This window comes from Mytilus trossulus, chromosome 6 (genome assembly GCF_036588685.1).
Source record: "Mytilus trossulus isolate FHL-02 chromosome 6, PNRI_Mtr1.1.1.hap1, whole genome shotgun sequence".
Lineage (NCBI taxonomy): Eukaryota > Metazoa > Mollusca > Bivalvia > Mytilida > Mytilidae > Mytilus > Mytilus trossulus.
This window is the reverse complement of record NC_086378.1, coordinates 9665558-9689910: the sequence shown is the minus strand read 5'-3', so window position 1 is coordinate 9689910 and position 24353 is coordinate 9665558. Positions and strand designations below refer to the sequence as shown.

The following is a 24353-nucleotide window of genomic DNA, read 5'->3' as shown; positions in this document are numbered from 1 at the left end:
TTATCATTTGTTTTATTTTTAAGATACCCCAATAGATATGTTAGATGAGAAAACAGCATCAGCAGTAAATATACTACAACAAATTATCAGTATGCAAAACCAAGTAAGTTATTTTAAACAAAACAATATCAGCATGACTGATGTAGGTGTTTTCACCATGATTCAGGCTGCTGCAAGTGTTTTGAAGTATTTTGTCTCATGTCCAAATTTTGCAAAACAACATCCTTCTTCAGATTTAAAAAAACGAAACAGTCACTTAAATTTTGATGATTCATTATTGTCTGTATATATTCAGTAGCATTCTTTTTTTTAGGTTGCATATTTAGCATTTTCATTAAGTATTGTTTTTAATTGGTACCATTAAGAAAAAAAGATATTTTTTAGATGCATAAAAGAAAAAAATTATCCAATAAATGAAAGGAATAATGCTTTTTATGTTGTTCTTAATCTAATGCTTCTTGTAAGGTATTCTTTCCTGACCTATACACATCAAAGCATCCATACTTTTTTTTGTACTTTATAAGTTTTCACTAGTACATTATGGTAACTACTTTCAGAACACAACATTACAGCTGTATATTTAGTACTTGATATTTTTGCAAAATAGTACATTTGAAATGAATGCGTAATTTCTTATTTTTAGGGTGCTATAGCTCCCCAGCAGTTTACTGTCCAGTCAGATGATGGTCAGATTCTGTCTGTTAATCCTGGCTCCATTATAGTCCAGGATGGACAGGAAGTTGTGGTATCCAATGGCAACACAGATAGTAACCAACAGTATGTTATCCAGTATGTCACTCCTCAGGACGGTGTCATAGATGACACAAACATGGTAGAAGTACAAACTGTACAGAGTCATCCATTACAGGAAATAGAAATTGAACCTTCACCTTTGGACGTGGACGTTAATGCTCTTTGATGAATTATATAAAAATGTTTTGTTTAAGTAAATTTGTATTAAAAAATTGTTGCTGAGTACTCAAGTTCTTTTTGAACTCTTCAGCTTTGTATAGTATTTATTCTGTTGAATTATTTTAAGTACAAAAATAAATCTAAATCTAAATAGAGATTTGGAATTGTAAACTTACAGATACTTCTTTTTTTAAACACACCACAATGGACTCAGAAATTCACCAGAACCCAACTTGTACGTGTTACTATGCAGGATGAGTTTTGCTTCTTGACATACAGATATCTATAAAATTGAGAATGGAATTGGGGAATGTGTCAAAGAGACAACAACCTGACCATAGAGCAGACAACAACCATCTATAGTTTACTTGTACATCATTTGGTCCCTGGTAGAAAAATGACTCAACATCTTCTTATTTTGTTATTTAAGGAATGACAGTTATATTTTTTTCTGTCTATGAAGAAACAACATAAAAAAATTTGGTGAACACTGAATAACGTGTGTAGCGGGTTATCTAATAGTGTGCACCACCTTTTTTATGTTATTTTGAATAGACAGAAAAAACATTACAGTCATTCCTTATAATTTAATTCTAAATTCCATTTTAAACCGTAGAAAACCATTAAAAAATGTTGATGATGTCACGGTCACATTACTACATTATGTCTATGGGCTGATAACAAAATAATGTCAGCCAATCAGAAGACGTGTTACATCCAAAATTAAATTATAAGTATGTACAAAGAATCAAAGTGAGATGGGTTTTCAGATAATTAAAAGGTAAATCTGTCATGACAAATGACATATACTTCAAAGGTCTTGATAGCCCTTACACACATGACATATGCTTTAAAATTAGTTGGGATAGCCCTTACACACAAGAATTGCTTCAAAGATCAACCACATGGCATATGCTTCAAAGGTAAATCTTGATATCCCTTGCATACATGACATATGCTTCAAAAATCAATCTGGATAGCCCTTACATATGACATATGCTTCAAAGATAAATCCAGTATTTTTTACTAAATTTAATAATATCACAGCACTAAATTTAGTCTCTTTCACTTTTCAATGAGCTTCTCCAATTCAGAACAATTGTACAACCTACAAATAGAAATGACAAATTATTTAAGTATTAAGAAATAGAAACAAGTTTTGGCACTATGGTTAAGTTATTTTTTTTAATACATGAAATGGGTTTATAAAAAAGTTTTTGATATCAATATATAAGTGGATTGGGAAGCTACAAAAACCATCAAGAACGCACAATAATAAAATACATGTTAAGTCATAAGTATAGACAAGCATTTCAAAATCTAACACAGATAAAGCTTTTTATACTTTCAAAAAATAAGCAAGGAGCTTTGAATTTTTCATGCCATGTTTCACAGCTTTGTATTTAGGAGTGATAATTACAATCATAATATTTGAACAAAAAGGGACATGCGGAGTAAAAAACCCTGGTTTATTAGACAATGATAAAAAACCCTTCCAATTGGGTATTAGTGAGGTTAGCGGGGAATATTTTAAACTGCACTACATTGATAAAACAAGAGGATTTGTAACATCTGACAATAATTCAAGAACAAGATCAGCTAAAATCTTCAAATAAATTACAAGGATATCAGTCAAAGCAGCCAGAATATCTGAAGCATACCTAGCAAATTCAAATCCTCCACAACTCCTGAGAACATCAACAGCCTTGACCTCTGAGGTAACCAATGATGTAATAACACCAATAAGACAAAGGAGTGTGTCTTCATCAACATTTCTGCCTAAAAAATAAAAATATAATTATGTAGAATAAACAAGAATTAGCATGATGACAATTTTAACAGATATTGAACAATGCATACCAAACTATGCCATACAACCCCTAAATTGTTTTTATACCACTATGTTTCTATACAAATTTTGTTTATAAATTAGTTTACATATACTGTGAGTTATCTCCTCTTATATTGCTATACCTAAAGTTTGTTAATTCTAGAATACCCCGGTAAGTGAGTTTGAATGCAATAAATTTATAATTTATATCTGAAAAACTCAATTCCTTTCTATTATTCTTCTATCTCCTAAGTTTAAAATTTACTTTTGATTGTATTTCTTATAAAATAAATTATTGGTATTGTTCAAAATTCTAAAATAAAAGTCATCTCTAAAAAAAATAATGGAGAAAAGTGTTCAACAAACAAATTTATATACCACAATGTCTGAAACAAGTTAATGTATAAGTTCAACATGAGCATGAGTGGAAACCAGATTCATTTGTTACCCAAAATAGAAAGATTGTCTTGAGTTATCTGCCCTTACCATGTACTTTATTCAATAGTCTGATGATATGTGGCAAGAATCCTGTAGACATCATGGCATACACTAAGGTAGGATACATAGGCAGACATGATGTTGTGGCTGAAACATAAAATGATGCACAAGTGAATAAAGATTGCTGTTGAAAGAGCACGCTATATTGCCTCAATTCGCCGTTTCAGAATGTAATGCATTCTGGGTAATATTTTCAAAAGTGTACACCACAACGTTGTGATTGGTTCAAACCATTCTAAACAATGAAAATCCATCCAATAAAGTAACGTTATTTTCATTTTGATGTACGAACAATGAGATTACCCACAGTCCTTTTAGATTCTGAAAAAGCGAATTAAAATTGAAGAAACTTCATATTTAACAGAATAAACATATTTGAAGGATTGTAATAAGATAGTGTGATACGAAAATCTGTAGTAATTCTATTGGCTTATCCAGTATCATAACACAATATAGGTATATGGCATTTCTAGTGGCTATTGGTTAGGTTTACCATTATCGACGACAACGATGTACATTTTATCTGTGGCAACAGACTTATTTGATATATACATTTGTATTTTCAATAATATTCAAAACACTCATACTTTTCACATGACAATCTACTTTTTGTCAAATTTTTTTACATTCTGAAGTGTAGGAAAAAAATGTCAGATGTTAAAAGTTTGATCCAGGGAAGGACATATGATGTCATACTAGAATGTACAAAAAAAAAGATATTCAGAATTTTTAATTTAACCCAATGAGAGTGTTAACCATATGAGAAATAGGTGTAACACTTGTGAGAATGGAATATTGCTTGATATCAACTCTCAGTATTTAATTTAAATGGCATTAAACTTGCAAAAGGCCAGTTAATTACTATATTGAAATTAAATAAATTCTCTCTCATAATAAAAGCTATTATTTACGTACAACTTACCTTGAATACATAAATACCAGACACACACACAGGTATATATAACTTACCTTGAATACAAAGATACCAGAGTTGGTATATATTATCCCACACGGGTATATATAACTTACCTTGAATACAAAGATACCAGAGTTGGTATATACTATCCCACACAGGTATATATAACTTACCTTGAATACATAGATATCAGAGTTGGTATATACTATCCCACACAGGTATATATAACTTAACTTACCTTGAATATATAGATACCAGAGTTGGTATATACTATCCCACACAGGTATATATAACTTACCTTGAATACAAAGATACCAGAGTTGGTATATACTATCCCACACAGGTATATATAACTTACCTTGAATACATAGATACCAGAGTTGGTATATACTATCCCACACACTGATATAACTTACCTTGAATACATAGATACCATAGTTGGTATATACTATCCCACACAGGTATATATAACTTACCTTGAATACATAGATACCAGAGTTGGTATATACTGTCCCACACAGGTATATACAACTCTGCGACAGACAAAACTTCTGCACTATCTACTGTTAAACTTGTATATGGTGCTTTGATAAAGCTTACAACCATGGAAAAAAATTTGGTCAGATCATCTTTATCATCTAAAAGAGGAAAAAACAGTTTTAAAATGTATTAATCAATAAATAATTATAGGGTCATACCTGCTATAAAGAGCGTGTCAGTGATGCATTCATTGCTAATAATATTAATACGATATTGAGATTCTTTTTATGAATTAACTTATTGAATGGACCTCTGTATGAAGGGTATCTGTTCTTTGAAGACCAGGGTCTTCGCTCGATTTCTATGTAACAATGATCAGGAAAAGAAAACTTGTTACAATGAAAACTGTTCAAAAGCAAGAAAAGTGCTGAGTATGGTGATATATAGTTGTCTGCCTCCTTGTTCTGGTCTGATGGGGGAGTTATTGTCATATCACTTCTTACTTCCCTTGAGTATGGTGACCTATAGTTGTCTGCATCCTTGTTCTGGTCTGATGGGGGAGTTATTGTCATATCACTTCTTACTTCCCTTGAGTATGGTGACCTATAGTTGTCTGCATCCTTGTTCTGGTCTGATGGGGAGTTATTGTCATATCACTTCTTACTTCCCTGGAGTATGGTGACCTATAGTTGTCTGCATCCTTGTTCTGGTCTGATGGGGGAGTTATTGTCATATCACTTCTTACTTCCCTTGAGTATGGTGACCTATAGTTGTCTGCATCCTTGTTCTGGTCTGATGGGGAGTTATTGTCATATCACTTCTTACTTCCCTTGAGTATGGTGACCTATAGTTGTCTGCATCCTTGTTCTGGTCTGATGGGGAGTTATTGTCATATCACTTCTTACTTCCCTTGAGTATGGTGACCTATAGTTGTCTGCATCCTTGTTCTGGTCTGATGGGGGAGTTATTGTCATATCACTTCTTACTTCCCTTGAGTATGGTGACCTATAGTTGTCTGCATCCTTGTTCTGGTCTGATGGGGAGTTATTGTCATATCACTTCTTACCTCCCTTGAGTATGGTGACCTATAGTTGTCTGCATCCTTGTTCTGGTCTGATGGGGAGTTATTGTCATATCACTTCTTACTTCCCTTGAGTATGGTGACCTATAGTTGTCTGCATCCTTGTTCTGGTCTGATGGGGGAGTTATTGTCATATCACTTCTTACTTCCCTTGAGTATGGTGACCTATAGTTGTCTGCATCCTTGTTCTGGTCTGATGGGGAGTTATTGTCATATCACTTCTTACTTCCCTTGAGTATGGTGACCTATAGTTGTCTGCATCCTTGTTCTGGTCTGATGGGGGAGTTATTGTCATATCACTTCTTACTTCCCTTGAGTATGGTGACCTATAGTTGTCTGCATCCTTGTTCTGGTTTGATGGGGGAGTTATTGTCATATCACTACTTACTTCTAAATAGATAAAGTTTTAACAACTAACATTTCACACAATACTTACACTTCACATGTGCTTGCTGTCTAAGGAAGAATACACCAAGAGTTATGATATTGGCCCACAATGTCAAGGTATCTTCTTTATTACCTGCTCATAAATAAAACACAAAATATATATATGACAATAGACTGTAATGTGTGTACAAGCTTTTTTATACAAAACAATTATAGTAACTAATTGAAGTGTCTTAATATCATGTGAAAAATATAATCATCCATATGGTAACTTAGAATCAAAGAAAGATTTCCTACATTGGAAGTTCAAAATCAAACAACTTATGAATTCCTTTCATCTCATGAAAAGACAGCTATTCTGTTATCCAATTAAACAAACATAAAAAGATTTGCTGTATGATCTTGAGTACACCAGTATCAACTGTTCCTGTATGATCTTGAGTACACCAGTATCAACTGTTCCTGTATGATCTTGAGTACACCAGTATCAACTGTTTTTATTTATCTATGTTCTATGTCTTATCTTTTTATGGCCCTGCAGACTTTGTCATGCGCGTAGCTACGTTTACATCAAAACGCCCGGGCGTACACTTGAATTTTGAAAATAAAACAAATAATCGACATAGAATTAGAAAAACTGGTCAAAAGCACACCAGCCTTGTGCTTCTTTTTTCAATGGATTGTAATTTTGAATTAAAAGGGACTAAATTTACTCAAATAGATCATTTAATATATATCTGTTAGAATCTTTTGTAAAAGTCTAAATCTACTATGAATTCTACATACTTTTCTTGTATTTTTAAAAAGCATTTCACTGTCTGCTCAGATTCGATATGCTGTTTGTATATTTGTCGAGCCTGTGATTTATGTCCCAAAAACGAGAAAGGGGCGTCAATATTTAGGTTCCGAATGTGGATAAAGTCTTTTGAATGACTCCCCGTGAAATTTTACGAAAGATGGACAGAAACTGTTATGCAATTATATCTTTAATTTTCCCATATTTTAAGGACAAAATGTATTTCTTTCTGCAATTAATAAGTGGTCCCAGTTTTGGCTTACATTTTGTTATTTTCTCAATTACAGTTAACTACTTGTCGAACCTTCAACGAATTTTATGAAAATGCTGAATTTCTAAAGCTGAAATTTGGAAAGCATTTGTTTTCATTCATTTTTCTGTTCTTTTCTGATAGCCGGACTCTTCTTTATGCAATTAATTGTTTTACATGCTCAATTTATAAACCTTCATAGATTGTCGTGAAATATTCCAGATCAAGAAAAAAAAAACGTCAAACGAAAATTCTGGATTTTTTTTAAATCCTTTTAAAGGAAGATAAATTGATTCACTTTTTGTGTCAAGAAATCCTAGGTGTTTCAGAATTATTTTTTTTATGTTTCCCCTCTTAGATATTTCAGTTTTCGTGTTCATTAAAAGGTGCTTTTGTCGATTGTATGCTCACTCACAGCACCCTTTAAACTTATCTAAAAGTGATATTGGTTTGGACGCCGTTTTCTCTAAAACCAATGACCATTAGGCTACCTTACAAGTTAATACGATGAATATAAAGTTAACATATTACAAAATTTAACCAAAACAAATAAACCATTTAGATTCAAAAGTATGTTGCTATCAATGATTTTTTACTACCAGCAATCATTATGGTATCTCATTCTCGATAGCTTTCGGGGGCTTCGTCCTTTTCTTACACACTACCAGCAGGTGGTTTTTCATTGAGCAGTTGGCACCCCTCATGTCCCTCGCCAAGGTTCGGGCGTACACGTTAAATTAACCCAGCTACGCCACTGTTTGTGGTGTTACCCTTATCCAGCATTCTTTAACAAACAGTTATACAGGTTTCTTTTTCTAAACACCTTTAAATATTGAGCAGATTTTCAGAATGTGAGTCTACTTTGAGTTACAGATTGAGTTATTGTTTGATTCCACTCCACTGATTTTTTCTAAAATTTTCTTTTGTTTTTTGCCTTATTGTTCATTGGATACCAATTTTAGTGGAATTTTGGGTAAAGATAAACCTCAAATACGAATGTACAGCTAAATACACTTTTGTTTACAGCCTTCAATGCTATCAGACTTTGTAAAAAAAATTAACGAAATCAACAAAAATTAGTATCCATCAAAAGAAATGAATCCATAATTGATGTGAAACATTAGTTAGTACTTACAGATAAGTTTTGCACATTTGAAGATACTTTGTGTAACTTTATGTAATTCCTCATTCTCTGCTATCAATTCTGGTTCCAATACAACCAAGTTTAGGAAAACACCACATAGAGTTTCCATACTTCTCTGTAAGGATAGGGATCAAATTTAATCATGTAACTTGTCAAAATAAGAATGTTATATGGGAACTGACTAAAGCAATATAACAGACCAGGGGAAGATCCAGCCATTTTAAAAGGGGGAACACCCTTGGATCTGCCACTGCAGACAATAATTTAGCTTTAGAAGTTCAGGTTGCTATTCATTAAAGTACAAAAAATGATATGGTAATGATTTTTTTTTATTTATAAGTGGTTTAACTGGATGACTGTAGATATATCAATTTTCAAGGTATTTTATTAAATTAAATTTTTATATTTCAGTTTCTTGAATGTTTTTTTGCACTGTAATACTAATAAATTATCTTGATAATATATTACCACATAAATATTTCTTCTGAAGATACATTTTAAAAGTTTTTGCCAATAGACACCACCCAATCAAAAATCAATAACATAAAATATGTTTATTCCAAATGAATTAGAAATTTTTCACTTTTAGATATACAATAAAAAATTTATGCACATTGAAAAAAAAATATTGCCAAAATTATAAACTTACCAAAATATCCTCTTCAAATTTTTCTTCTAAACCATCAACACAATTTTTGAAGTAAAGCGATAAAACAGACTGTAAATCATTGTCTAATAAAATCTTTCTGGACAAATCCTCTGCTGTCATGTGACAAAATCCTGGTAGTAAAAATCCAATCAAATCTACATTACGGATATTAATATCTCCTGATACTGACGTACCACTACTGGTACTGTTTGAACACACAGATTGGTCACTTTTGTTTATTTCTAACTTTTCAATTTCATCACTATTTGAATGTGTGGAGTCACTGTTAGTGGAGTCTTGATTAACTACCGGTAAGCGTTTATGATCAGAATTGTCAGATTCAGAAACATGACAAGAACATGAGTCTTTGACATCTTCCGATGTAATATCACTATGACTTTCACTACTATCCTTGCCGAGGTCAACATTTTGTGGAATGGTATTATTTTCTATTTCTTCCTGAGTGATAGTACAAGACTCCAGTTTGGATGATAGAGTTGAATCAGTATGATCTTCTGTGTCACTTTTGAATTTTACAGATTTTTTCTTTAGAGAAGGTCTTTTAGTCTTTGTGCATTTCAGTTGACACTTACTTGAAAAATAATGAAAAGAGAAAAAATTAACATGTATACATATTAGTGAAGATGCTCCATATTTTTATAAGTAATTTCAGATTGTTACTTTTTTATCAATGTCATAATCTTTTATAATGTTTTAATGGCTTTACTTCAGAAAAAGATAAAATGAAATGATTTTACCTCGTCAAATGTCATGCACAGTATCGGTTTGTTACCTCTGACTAAAAATGTCAACTATCAAGGAAATGTGAAATGTACTTTTGAAGTCAGATTAGCTTGGCAGAATACATGTTCAGACTTATTAGTGATATTAAATCAAATATTAAATTAAAATAATGTGTTTGTAGGATTTCATTTTTGCTGCACATTTAAATACTAGTAACCAGAGCAATGAATCTCCAAAATAATTTGTCGGTGACCTACATGGTTTTTAAAACTAAACGTTTGCCCTTATTTCCAGCTGCAGTCAAAAATATCCCCCTTTTATTCATTTTTCTGATCTAACCATTGTTTTATTTTATACTGATGACAGGTAATTTTCCAAGAATATACTAAAATATTTGACCCAGCAAAAAAAGTAATTAAGCTATCACAAGGATGACTTTGTATTACTTTTTATTCCTGTGTGTGGGGCATTCAGGATTAATAACTGACATCTTACCATAATTTAAGAATAAAAGGTAGAATTTCTTGTACTCTGGCTTTGAGAGCTGAAGTCTCCTCCGCTACCCAAGATCCTAATACTCTAACTGAAGCTAGTACTATTTGACTAGGGTCAACGTTCTGTAAGCAAACACAATAATACTTTGTCAAACAGTGTTTAAAAATTGTCACATTTATGTTTTTAATACACAGTCAATTCCAATTATTTGCATAGCCCTTCTGTCTGCCAAAATTAAGTGGAATATGCTTATATCCAAAACTCAAAATAACAGATTGAAGTAACATCGATAGAAAAGATCAGTACGGGAAAATCTATAGAAAGAGTAACAGCCGTAATCCTCTTGCAACATATTAAAATATGATTTATGCTAATAAAACAACAGTAATAATGTCTATTTCAAACAAGGGTATCAACCAATACATAGCATTCAATTGTGTTTTCTTAATAAAAAGCATTGTGAATGTGATGATTATTCAACTAAATAAAATTGAACAGTTTAACCATCTTGATAATTCAGAACTTGATGCATGATCAGTAAAATGAATATATACTATGTTTACACACACTTGTCTTTTGCCCACTAATGGTTATAAGTATTGTAGGGTTGCTGATTAATTGACATATTACCTTACTATATGGTATGAGTTTTCTCATTGTTGAAGGTAGGATGGTTACCTATAATTGATAACATCCACTTCATTTGAACTTTGGTGGATAGTTGTCTGTTTGGCAATCATACCACATATTCATGTTTTTAAAGCATAATCTCTGTAATTCTCATGCCTATGAAATTTACCCCCCCCCCCCCTCCCCATACCTGTATGTCTTGGTCAAAATAAATGCCTACATACTTCTAGTCAAAATGAGTCTCAGAGAATACATTAAACAAACAACAGTGTGGATTTGCAGATCATTTTATTATTTAACTGTGCTAAAACAAGGTTAAAAATCCATCAGACAAGGCTGACCTTAGTGAATTTGACTGCTATTTTTAATTCAATTTGTTTTGATGCTCTGATTTTTTTTATATTTTGGCTATTTACTTTGTATCAGCATCATACATCATGTACATGATGAAGGTTATTCCAGGAAGATATGTTCTATGCATTTATATACTGTGGATCCATTATTTTTCTTTGGGTACAGATATTCATGGATTTTGTTGATGTAGATGAACCACAAATTTAAAGGTTCAATTAAGTTTAAACTTCTCATAGGGTTTTATGCAAACTTTGGCAAAACCAAAATTAATTTTATTCTATTCATGAAAATTGATATCCACAAAAATAAATGAATCCAAATTATTATGATTAATTCCAGCTGAAGGACGCCTCCGGGTGCAGGAATTTCTCGCTACATTGAAGACCTGTTGGTGACCTTCTGCTGTTGTTTTTTTATTTGGTCGGGTTGTTGTCTCTTTGACACATTCCCCATTTCCATTCTCAATTTTATTTACCTGTATTTCAAGTTCTGACTGCTCCCTTAGATAGAATATAACTGAATTGAATGCACCTTCCATGGCTGAGTGCAGCTGTAAAACCTGGTTTTCATCCAGTTTTAATGATGGAGCAGACGTCATGTGGCAGATGATTAATTCTAACAGGTTATAACAGGACACCAACGTATCTGCTTTCGATGTAATCTGTAAAAATACATTAACATTAAATAAAACTAGAACAAGCTAAGCAAAACATCAAATTACAGACATTCCTGTTTTTCCTTAAAGGATATTTTTTTAGAGTGGCAAAACAGAAAACTGCACACAAATTCAGCCTTTATATATTGTTCCACAACATTTCGTAAAATTCAAAAGATATGATACTTTGTATATTACCATGTGAAAAAAAGTTTTAACACAAACCCAACAACTATCTCAAAAGAATATAAATGTACAATATTCCAATGATGTATTTTAACAGCCACTGAATCTGGGTTTTTTTACCCGAGAAATGGTGTATTTTGGGATTTTCACCTGCATCACCATGATCACTGAGTTTGACAAGATTAAACAAAAATATCTGAAATTATATACAGTTACCCGGGTAAGTTGAATGCTATCATTGGTTCTTATCACTATTTGTCAACCATTACTGGATATCACAGATGTTCCCATAAAATTTCTATGTCACATGAGAAAATGCCTAACACCACCATGGAAAAGTGAATGTTGTATGACATCAATAATTCAAGTGTTTCAAATTTTTAGGTCAAGTGTCACAGATTCCCAAGTAGCGATAAGGTCTATTTTTGTTTAATTGTACCTGATCAGGGTTAAGATTCTCTAATGAGATTCTAACTTCTATGCAGCTCAGATGAATTATAACCAGTAACAGTTTACAATCATCCCTGTTAGGTGGTAATATACAATCTACACCTAGCTTGTCCAGGACACTTGATGCCAGTCTGAGGGCAGGGTCTCTCTGAGGCTGACCTGCAGTGAAAAAAGCAAAAAGATTATAACCAATAAAGAGCTCTGAACCTTAAAGTCATATGAAACAAGTGACTAGTGAAAATAATGTTTATCCAATTCTTGAACCAATGCATGTATATATCATAAACTTAGTCTTCTGTGCACGATTTTATCATTTTTTACGCATCCATATTGTACAATCTTAATATTATACTCTCTCTGTTATAATGTGAAAATATGGCAGCTAATTAATTGTCCTGTTTTTAAACAGTAGTTTACGCATTGTTACCTAAGTTAGTAAACAATCAGCAAAGAAGCATGGATATTGAGAACATGCATAATTACAATGACAGATCCATGCATAAATTTGGACAAATTATAGAATTTTCTTGTCAGAGAAAAAAGTATGTGCATATAAGTTTTATAATAAAAACAAGCCATTTAGTTTGAAGTTTCATATGACTTTAAGTGCTGCTTTTCATGATATTATATGATGAAATATTTAAAATTTGCATAATAAAATATGCATTAACTGAACATTAATACTTTAATACAATGCAGTTGTCATAAAAATCATGTGGTGTTTTGTCTTTTCAAAATGAAAACAATGATATAAACTAACCTAATTTACTAGTAAACATATCTGCAATTGCATGCACCAAAGATTTAAACCATGTTCTCTGTAGTGACTTATTAGCCTGTAAATAAATCATTTCTAATATTTAATAATATCATATATTGTCTCAAAATGTTTTTTATGCAGTTTGTTTAAACATTTATGTCTTATTTATATATCACACATTTGATAAAATTTACATCAAAAGATCTACATGGAATTTATATGTATCTAATAATATTAGAAACTATATTATATTATTCCAACTAATTTTTTTACGCAATACCTAATATGAGGACTAACAATTTCTTCAATAATATGGGCCACAACTTGTCAGTTTTCACACCAGCATACATTTGGAGAAATTTTTCATAAACTTCCCTGAAAGAGTTGCATAAATATGGTATATATGTTTTTTTCTACATAAGGATATAATGGGGATCAAATTGTATTTCAATTAAATGTAGATTTTGATGTCAGATGAACAGAATTTTTAGAAATTAAATTTCTGCAGAATTTTATTTGAACATTTGAATAATTATAAAATCAATGTGCAGAATCTTATTATAATTAAATCTTTTCTAAAATAATCAGCAGCCTCAGACTTGTGAATGGGGGTAAGATCAATAACAATAAATTGTATGTACTGAGTACGGAAAGTGTTATCTTCTATGTATGATAAAGAAGCTATTCTTCAACTCTGTACCCAATGTTTCTACATTCTATATTTATTACTATATATATATGTGAATTCTTATTATAAGGCAATAGAAGTATCTATATACTGGTAACAAAATTTATTTCAAAATATTGCTTTTAGAAACTTCAAAATAACTATATTTTACTCAGCTACATTGAGTGAAATCACAGAAATGAAATAGCTTCCTAAATCTATTTCACATTTTTTTCAAGTTTAAATTTTATACTAATTTATTTGATAATTTACAAATTGAACAAACATTTCTGAATACAGAGTGTAGCATTTTCTTTTCATAATATGTAAGCAAAAAATTTTCCATTTCTTTAGAACTTAATTGGTAGGCTCAGAGTGGTAGATGCTATAGGTTTATGATATAGAAATAAGTACTAACCACATCTTTAGGCAAAGATGACACTATTCCAGACACAACAGCACATAGCTCAAACTTTCTTTCATCCTAAAATATAAAGATTATTTGAAAAACATATATATAATGTGTTATAGTGCTGAACATTATTTTTTAAAACAGATTTTTAAGGTCTGATCAAAAATCTGGTCTTCTTTCAATGTTATTAAAAATAAACAAATGCATTCTCTACAATCTAAAAGTCTTTTTATTCAACCAAAAAAGTTAACAAGTCAAAGGCCTTTAATATGCTTATGAATGTGCATCATGAATAGACTATATTGTATTATCAATAAACGCCTAAATTCATTTAATAAAAAATGTTTCAGAAGGTGCAACAGTGTTCTATATGTGCAGAAATGCATAAGGGGCATGAGATGCTTTTTTTAAGACCCAATCAATTTGAGTGCCTTTTGTAAAATATATTAAAAACCATGTACAAGGAAGACAGGTAGCATCCTCTTTTAACATCTCCTGTAGCAATCTGATCAGTTTCAAACAAGAATGCGTCCCAAGTACACAGATGCCCCACTCGCACTATCATTTTTATGTTCAGTGGACGATGAAATTGGGGAAAAAACTCTGATTTAGCATAAAAATTAGAAAGATCATATCATATGGAACATGTGTACTAAGTTTCAAGTTGATTGGAATTCAACTTCATCAAAAACTAACTTGACCAAAAAATTTAACCTGAAGCCAGACGAACACAGACGAACCGACGGACCCACAGACCAGAAAACATAATGCCCCTCTACTATCATAGGTGGGGCATAAAAATCAATACACTGTCAGTGTTCTCCCAAGAATAGCACCATGGAAATTAACATAGCACTGGTTTTCCCAAAAATATAGAACCATGACCACTATATAATATCATCCAAGATATCAACATGGTAAAAACAATATCACAAAGGTACAATGGTGCTTTAATGCTCTGGGTAGAACACTTAACATATCATGTTGTTATTTAGCTAGTAAATGCATACCTGAAAAGTTTCAAGTTGTTTACAGAAATGTTCTAATACGACCTGCATTGATGGAGTATCTTTCTTCCAGGCATAATCTCCACACAGTTGTAGAACTGATTGTAAGATAACTTGTCCTTTTTCACACCCTGTTTAAAATAAACTTTTAAATGCAAAAAGACATCCTCAGGCTTTTACAGGGATGAATATATTCATGAATAAAAGAAAATGTAGGGTATTCGTCAAAAAAACAACAACCAATTGACACAGAAAAGGTAGAAACACTTAGAGGGCAAGCTCGTGGTCTTCAACAAGACAAGTGTCTATACAACACTGTGCACCTAGAAAAGTTGTGTCAGAAAAGATTCCACAAATTATTCAGAGAGCACTCACCCCCTCTTCTACCCTTCAATCATGTTCTGGTCATTGTTTTGATAACTGTAATTTGGAAGTTTTGTAAAATGTTTTACTTGTACACCCAACTTTCAAGATGTAAGTTTTGTAAAATGTTTTACTTGTACACCCAACTTTCAAGATGCAAGTTTTGTAAAATGTTTTACTTGCTCACAAAACTTTCAAGATGCAAGTTTTGTAAAATGTTTTACTTGCTCACAAAACTTTCAAGATGCAAGTTTTGTATAATGTTTTACTTGCTCACAAAACTTTCAAGATGTAAGTTTGTAAAATGTTTTACTTGTACACCCAACTTTCAAGATGTAAGTTTGTAAAATGTTTTACTTGTACACCCAACTTTCATGATGCAAGTTTTGTAAAATGTTTTACTTGCTCACAAAACTTTCAAGATGTAAGTTTGTAAAATGTTTTACTTGTACACCCAACTTTCAAGATGCAAGTTTTGTAAAATGTTTTACTTGTACACCTAACTTTCATGATGCAAGTTTTGTAAAATGTTTTATTTGTACACCCAACTTTCAAGATGCAAGTTTTGTAAAATGTTTTACTTGTACACCTAACTTTCATGATGCAAGTTTTGTAAAATGTTTTATTTGTACACCTAACTTTCAAGATGCAAGTTTGTAAAATGTTTTACTTGCTCACAAAACTTTCAAGATGTAAGTTTGTAAAATGTTTTACTTGTACACCCAATTTTCAAGATGCAAGTTTTGTAAAATGTTTTACTTGCTCACAAAACTTTCAAGATGCAAGTTTTGTAAAATGTTTTACTTGCTCACAAAACTTTCAAGATGTAAGTTTGTAAAATGTTTTACTTGTACACCCAACTTTCAAGATGTAAGTTTGTAAAATGTTTTACTTGTACACCCAACTTTCATGATGCAAGTTTTGTAAAATGTTTTACTTGCTCACAAAACTTTCAAGATGTAAGTTTGTAAAATGTTTTACTTGTACACCCAACTTTCAAGATGCAAGTTTTGTAAAATGTTTTACTTGCTCACAAAACTTTCAAGATGCAAGTTTTGTAAAATGTTTTACTTGTACATCTAACTTTCATGATGTAAGTTTGTAAAATGTTTTACTTGCTCACAAAACTTTCAAGATGTAAGTTTGTAAAATGTTTTACTTGCTCACAAAACTTTCATGATGCAAGTTTGTAAAATGTTTTACTTGTACACCTAACTTTCATGATGCAAGTTTTGTAAAATGTTTTTACTTTCAAGTTTTGTAAAATGTTTTACTTGTTCATATAACTTTCAAGACACTGTTATTTTCTGCTAGACATAAAGCAACCAACAATCAATCAAGAAACTGTTTACACAGATTATTATTTTACAGTAAATATTATTCGAAAAATTTCTATGGGATAGGTATTGCAAAAAATTTAAAATAAAATAGCATTCGAAATTTGTTAGCAGTATTTTCTTAAATCACAATAATAAATGTCCATTGTTTGACAATTACATTCAACAATTTCTCAGTTTACAGTATTAAATTACAAGAATATATGGAATTTGGATGTTTTAATCAGTCCCTCTATGAATATTTGAAGTTACTCAAGCAAAAATTTCATTACAACTTATTTATTGCATAATTGATTCATGTGTTTCAATAATGATTCTATTCAAGAATGATCTGATAAAGACCTACCAGGTAAATGTTTTGTAATAACTTCAGACAAGGCAGTCACTGTCCCATAATCCACCAGTTTTATAGAACCTTCCTCTGTTTGAGCAAATGCTGACAGCAAATCATAACAATCTATTATCATATCTTCCTGACTGATAAAAAAACAACAAAATATAATTCTGTTTGTTAATATAATATTTTTAAAATAAAACTTCAAATTATGCAACAAAAAAAAACATTTATTCACCATGTTTCCTTAAAGTTCATAAAATGCAACTTGTAATTGTTGTCTTTTTTCACCAATCAGTTGTTGGTTCCTTTGTAGGTAGGGTTTAACACTTGAAAACATAAAATAGTTTATTGCCTGCCTATCAAACATTTTTGGGAAGAGGTGTTAAATTTGTCCCATCAAATACAACTGAAAATAAAACATCTCGAAAATATGTTTTTCGGAAGAAACTATCATAAACCAACTAATTTTCAAAAATACTGCGAAAATTGTTAAACTTGAATTTTCCTTATTTTTCTAAACCGATCTTTTGAAAATTGCAAATAAAATCACTGTAAAATGGATACATGTAAGAAGAACTAAACGGGGCATAAAGTGTATGTGAAAATAAGTTGGCTTACAGCATATTTTTAAAGTTATATATTACCTGTCACTGTCTGTTATAATGTCATTTATACTTCTAAGATTTTTATAAACTTCAAATTCTAATACCTGAAACACAATCAAATATGATCATGATGATAATTGAAAGGAAAAAGGACCAGTATATTTTTTTTCATACATATTTTTTTTCATGCATTATTTTAAATATGTTTGACAAACAGAGACAGAAAATAGAACCTGTTGTAACAATGAGATTAAAAATAATTGGTTCGTCTTTAAATTGGCTTGATTTTTAGTTTATCAGAACAAGTTTAAAGTTATTTTTCTGGTTGATATGAATATAATCTTAGTTTTGCTTCTATATTTTCATTCATCCACAAATGTGTTGGATGAGATCTGTGGTGTAGTGGTTAGTGGGTCAGACTACTAACACAAAGGTTCCTGGTTCAATTCCTGTTCCAGGGAGAAAATTTCAGGGACTTAATTTTCAGCTTTCCCTTGACACCATTTTGTGAGTATGGTCTTGAGGAAACCATGATAGTCAGTCGGAAGGTGACAATAAAATGGCTGACCGTGTTAAAAGAGAGCCATATCTCTTGCACATTAAAGACACCCTTGTAGATTTTTAAAAAGTGCAGGCCAAATCTGCTACAAGGCAGCACTAGCACCTGCAAAGTTGAGAGGGATAAAAATAAGTTTCAATAACTTGTTTTCCAATCCACTATAAATATATATGTTTAAACTAAATGTGTTGGTAATACAAACCAGCTGATTATCCCCACATAATCCTGATAGAATTTTCAATGCTAAACTTCTGTAAACATCTACTTCACAATCTTCTGGAATGTTTTCTGCAAATAAAATAACCGTTAGGGCCAAATAAAATAGTATGTGTGGTTCTAGTTACATCTTAAAAAATATTAGGGTAGGTAGGTAGGGATTTCTTTTATTTGATGTTCTATTTTCACATTGACTCTATGGGAGCAATATTCTGACTTAAACAGTGCTTAATGAAAAATAGCAAAAAATTCTTAAGGGTAGGCTATTTTAGAGAATAAGAAGTAGGGTAAAAATGTAACTGGAACCACACATATGTTTTTATTTGGCATTATCAGGAAAATCAAAAGGCAATCAATTTTTCTATTAATCAGCCACTATCTATACATTTATTAAAAATTAAACATTAAATTTCTTGTGAATATTTTATATATTTTTTCTCTTGTTCACTGAAAAGACAAATTCAAGCTCATTTGATTAAACGATACCTTGAACAAAATGATAACCGTCAGCTTTCAATTTTTTTTAATTAAATTTATTGGCAAAAAAATTATAATATCAGCTGAAAATTACAAGCTTACTTGATTTCAATAATCTATTGAAAAACGCAACTCCAATGGCATCAAGTGCTCTTTTTCTGTCTTCCAATGACAACTCTTTGGCATTGGTCGTCTTTGCAAACTACAAATATCAAAAGAATATGAAAATGATTAGTTTGTTTAGAAACTCCAGCTACAAACATCCATGCAGTGCAGGCTCCATGTAGTGCAGGCACGGTTTCTAAAAGTAGTTACTGATGTCAACTAATACATGTAACTAAGACAACTGATCAGCTTAAACGGTCTTAGTTTAATTACTGGTACATGGAGTAGAATTCTTATAATGACAAACCTCGGTAGAGATCCTAGACATACTGCACAATTTACACAAGAATACTGTAAACCCAACTTATTTACACGGATACTTGATTTAATTTATGTACACTTCTAAGCTATCTAATTTAGCATTTTTCTAATTCACTTGATGTAATTCAATCAGGAAAGATTGAAGTTTTACATATTTGCGACAATTTATATTTGTGATATTTTTCAACTAGCAAAAGTCCCGAAATAAGTTGGTTAACAGTATACATTTTAAACGCTCAAAGATTAATATGAAGTAATGGCAATACATGTACAAACGCAGTAGCTAATAAATGTAATACATTTGGCACTGTGAGATACAAGTATATAAAATGTATGAAAAATCTTACCAGAAGCAAGGCTGCAAATTTTTCATTATCTGTCTTAGAATTTTCAAGTACAGTAAATGTTTTTCTTATGTTTTTATCTTCTGATGTTGCCATGGTTATGAATATTATCCTGTAAAAAAAGATGTGATAAGAAGTTTATAATTTATATCTTCCTTCATACAATTGCCTGTTTTTCAGACTTAGTAATGCCAACTATAGAGGAATCCCATATTGCTATTTGGTGTGTCATTGTACTTTTAAAATGTGACTAAGCAAATGCTGTCTGAATGTTTGTCAAATTTGCAGCATTAGTGTTGTCTCGACAAAAAAAATTGTCTCTTCATACCCTTGTTAATTATGTGAAGAAATGTCTAGTGCTTCTAGACCAAAAGAGACAGTTGCATCATCTTTATTGAATTTATTTTCATAGAATAAATCAAGTTTTTTTCAGACATTTTGCAATGTGTCAACATTTTCCACCCAGGACTGAGGATTAACTCTACTTTTGTTTACTTTAACTTAAACTGATTTTGTGCAGAGGGTGCTCCATCAAGAAACTGAAAATGTTTGGGAAATACAAAAATCTCATCCCTCAACTTTTTGTTAATAAACACCAGTCATGCCAGTTTTCATTTGTGGAGAAATTTTGAGTGACAAAAATAAAAAAAAATGTTTGCAGGCATAGCCAGAAATTAGTAGTGGTTTTGCTAATTAATATTCATAATATGTAAATGAGAATTGTACCATGTGATAGTAGTTTGAAGTGGACTGGCTTGATATCATTAAAATCTTTAAAACTATTATAAGTTGCCCGTCACAGAGTCCATATTTACAATCACTTTGATATTTCTGTAAAGTTGTCCGGCGGTCAAAATCAAAACAATGAACGGGAATTTAGTGAATTTTTCGTGTTTTCATGAGTTTATTCTTCATTGTTCTTCTCGAAATAGTGACATTTTAACTTTACATGGGAACCTAGAGTTCAACCACTACACATACAAGGTTTGGACTTGCTTATTCTTTGGAAATTCAAGTTTCAAATTTCACCCCGTCAACCTGTTTTTCTAATGACCTTGTAAGCCAATTTTCAACACGAAGTTTGCAAATTTGACGTTTCAGCCATTTTAGCCTGTATTTTACACTGCAATGTTATAAGCATCTCGCTTCCATTTCTATAATAGCTCAGGAACCTTTAATTTGCAACAACAGTCATTGTGTTTCATTTAAACGGTGTATATGGTTGTGTATATTTATTTTCTGCCCCGGCAACCTGTCTATCACTTAAATTAAAATTAAAACAGAATTTTTTTCAAAATTCCCTATCATTTTCATGTAATTTCCGTGACTCGTATCCGATTTCTTTAATATAATATTCAAATAAGCAAAGTGGTGTTGATTTCTGGATATGGGAAAACTTACAATTATGGTTAACATCTAACACCTTGAGACATACAGGGATAGACCTCACCACTCCAGTGTTAACTTGCTAATGATGCAGCAGTTTAAATTCTTTGACTAATCAGACGCTGAGGCCACTCAAAAACATTGTGAAAAAAATTACTGTTGAAAGTGAAAGAAGTATAAATCATTCCCAAAGTGAAACTGAAAGTTTTTATTTTTTATTTTATTTTATTTATTTTTTTCTGCAGTGCCACATTATAAATACAAATGTACCAATGAGTTTTATACAAAAGTGACGTAAATTTACCAGTGTGATTCAAATTACAGAGAGATTATAGTGTCAAGTTGACACTTCTAAAGACTAAAGACATGGTAGAAATCAAAATTCGGCATATATTAAAAACTTAAATTATATTCTCTGGGTATTTAGGAGGCCACAGTTCTGAACAGAGAAATCAATAATGCGTTTTGATAGGACATGCATAAAAAGATAATGGGCTTTTCATTATTTCATGACATGAAACAATGAAGATCCCAGAAATTCTTGAACACAAAGTTGATTTATTTTATGGAGGGTCACGACAAATTAAAGATTTTACACATGCTATAGACTGTAAACATTCACGAAAAAATGCATCAACCTGATAATGTATTTTACCTGCAGAGAAATGTTATAAACTGACGAAAATATATAATTCTTAAAAGTCGTCTTCTGTTCGAATTCAAACGGAAGTTCCATGCGGTATGATAAATTTTGAAACGAGGACGGTACGATCCAGATATATATCCGAAAATTTTGTTTAGTGCTGAATACTTCAAGTTTGGTTTTATTATGACTATTATATGTCTTATATACTTGTTATTTTTATGTAACTAGGTACCAAACCAAAAATTCATTATGATTATAAAGCAAAATAAGAGTGGAAAAGGAAATAGACTGAAAAAGTTTAAGAAGATAAACTGAAAAGATGTTCAGTCGATAATCTGCAGAAAAACTTGCTCATACTTTAACTCTTAGGCAGCAACCATTTGATTTTCTGGGTGGGAGGGGGGGGCTATGTTTTTTTTTGGAAAAAAAGTTTGTTTCCAGTTTTTGGAGAAAAAAATAATTTGTTTTTGATTCTGAGGGGAAAAAAATTGTTTGTTTCACCCTCAGCTGCCACTATATGTAATGCTAAAATTGAAAAAAAAATTGTCCAGAAAAAAGCCCCCCCCCCCCCCCCCCCCCGAAAATCAAATGGTTGCTGCCTTACATTTAAAATATGTTAAGTGTCTGTGATGACAACACTACTAACCACAAACGACCATTGAGTCTTCAGTAAGGTAAAAGATAAACTTAGTGAACTGTCAGAGATTGTAGGTATACCTATGGGCACTAAGTGTTCCCCTTTAATAACAGACTTCATCCTTTAGTGCTATGAATCACAGTCAAGTTATGGATAACTGAGACTACCATAACACTATAACTATTGTGTTATAGTAGTCTCATTAAATATTCCATTTAATTTATAAATTCATTAATTCTTACCGTTATCTTGATGATATTTGTTCTTTAAATAATCAAGAATAATCAAGAATTCTCACACTATACGGCTGAAATTTATCAAAAGGACCTAGTTTATATAAATACAATATCAACAGCAAAAACTGTCCTTTCCTAGATTAAGACATTTCAGTAAATACACCAGATACTAAACTACAAAATTCACGACAAAAGGGGTAATGTTTCGGCTCTCACTGTTGTTAAATAATTTTCCAATTTTTGGACGGCGATGTTTCTTTGGCCAACCTTACTGTGTTTATATACTCTTTATATAAGCTCTTTAGATAAACTTATTCTAAATGGTTACATATACAACACTGCAATTAAATCTTTGAATATCGTTTTTATTGGTTATCAAAGAAACAAAACCATACTAAATATTTTACATATGCACCTTTGCAATACTTCAACCTGTCGATACTTATAGTTTGGCATTCTTTCTCAATGACGCCGTTTTTAGTTTGGCATTCTTTCTCCGTACACCGTACACCTATCCATTGATACATGATTTTCCCGTTTGTTGTCATTGGCTTCGAACTAGCTGTCAGTAACTACGACTTACTCACAAATCTGTACTTAGTGTCATTGTGTTTTTGGGATGCACAAGTACCCAGCCACCTCTACAGTAATGTATTTTTGTTAGATTTGTGTTTAGTTGTATCCGTCTGAAGAGTAAAGTCATTTTCAACTGATTTTTATACGACCGGAAAATGTTTTTAGGGTTCGTATAGTGCTATGAAATCGTCGTCGTCTGTGTCATCGAAGTCATCTTCCGAAGACACATTTGGTTCTGGACAATAACTTTAGTCTAAGTGAATGGATCACTGAGATTTTACTATAAGGTTGGAATAAATTTTGGGAGTTATAGTAAACAGTTGAGGAATTTAAGGCTAAAACAAGCATTTTTATAGTGTTCAGACAATAACTTGTGTTTAAGTGTATAGAACTCTCTAAAATTGCATTTCAAGAATCTCCAAGGTTACTGGTTCCATACTACGAATGGAAGGCTGGGACTGAGTTAAGGGGTAATTGCTTCAAAAAGAGGAGGGGTCAACATGTTTGGGCGGGTTTTTTTTCGTTTTTTTTTTTTAAGGGTTTAATAATTTTTTTTAAAGTTTCAAGAAGAAATCTTCAATTGTACAGTATTACCAAATAGATTTTTTTATGATCTTTAACCACAGTTATATTTTGTTTCAGGAACCTATATTATAGCAGATATTTGATCACAATCAAAATTCAGACAGTATCAAGGCTGAATATACTGTGTCCTAGTTCAGGTTTTGACCTCTGTAGTCGTACCAGACTGCGTCAGCGAAGCATTTTATTATAGTTTTTCTCATGTTACAAATACTGTTACGCCACTGTCCCAGTTTAGGTGAAGGGTTAAACGCTCACACTTATGTTTCATCCCACCTCATTCTGTATATGCCTCTCCCAAGTCAGAAGTCTGTAGTCCAGT

The 24353-nt window shown here is 31.6% G+C and overlaps 2 protein-coding genes across 6 annotated transcripts in view; one reads left to right on the top strand and one right to left on the bottom strand.

Moving 5' to 3' along the window:
• LOC134720737 (zinc finger protein ZFAT-like) overlaps positions 1-1067 on the top strand; it is a 33044-nt gene extending 31977 nt beyond the window's left edge. For all 4 annotated transcript variants that reach the window (XM_063583201.1, XM_063583200.1, XM_063583202.1 and 1 more), the window contains exons 14-15: positions 24-103; positions 644-1067. In XM_063583201.1, the coding sequence (XP_063439271.1) occupies positions 24-103; positions 644-919 (356 nt within the window). In that variant the 3' untranslated portion in view covers positions 920-1067. The remainder of the gene's footprint in view (positions 1-23; positions 104-643) is intronic.
• A 349-nt stretch (positions 1068-1416) lies between these two features.
• Positions 1417-22898, bottom strand: LOC134720745 (neurochondrin-like). Of its 2 annotated transcripts, none has more exons than XM_063583224.1 (19): positions 22880-22898; positions 19972-20080; positions 19301-19400; positions 18708-18793; positions 17986-18050; positions 17351-17481; positions 15308-15435; positions 14304-14369; positions 13219-13294; positions 12448-12617; positions 11643-11828; positions 10184-10305; positions 8945-9536; positions 8287-8410; positions 6155-6238; positions 4634-4795; positions 3230-3328; positions 2574-2691; positions 1417-2020 (listed from the first exon to the last, which is right to left on the bottom strand). In XM_063583224.1, the coding sequence occupies exons 2-19, from the start codon at positions 20062-20064 to the stop codon at positions 1978-1980; spliced, it is 2445 nt and encodes an 814-aa protein (XP_063439294.1). In that variant the 5' UTR covers positions 20065-20080; positions 22880-22898; the 3' UTR covers positions 1417-1977. The 2 variants fall into 2 exon arrangements, with proteins under 2 accessions (XP_063439294.1, XP_063439293.1); XM_063583223.1 differs by lacking the exon at positions 22880-22898 and adding an exon at positions 22010-22109.
• Between the last annotated feature and the right edge of the window lie 1455 nt (positions 22899-24353).

Coding starts and splice junctions, on each gene's coding strand:
- LOC134720745 (XM_063583224.1), bottom strand. CDS start 20,064: ATGGCAACATCAGAAGATAAAAACATAAGAAAAACATTTACTGTACTT. Junction 18,051..18,707: donor TATGTGGGGATAATCAGCTG/GTTTGTATTACC, acceptor ATTGTGTTTCAG/GTATTAGAATTTGAAGTTTA. Junction 4,796..6,154: donor ACAGCAAGCACATGTGAAGT/GTAAGTATTGTG, acceptor TTCCTCTTTTAG/ATGATAAAGATGATCTGACC.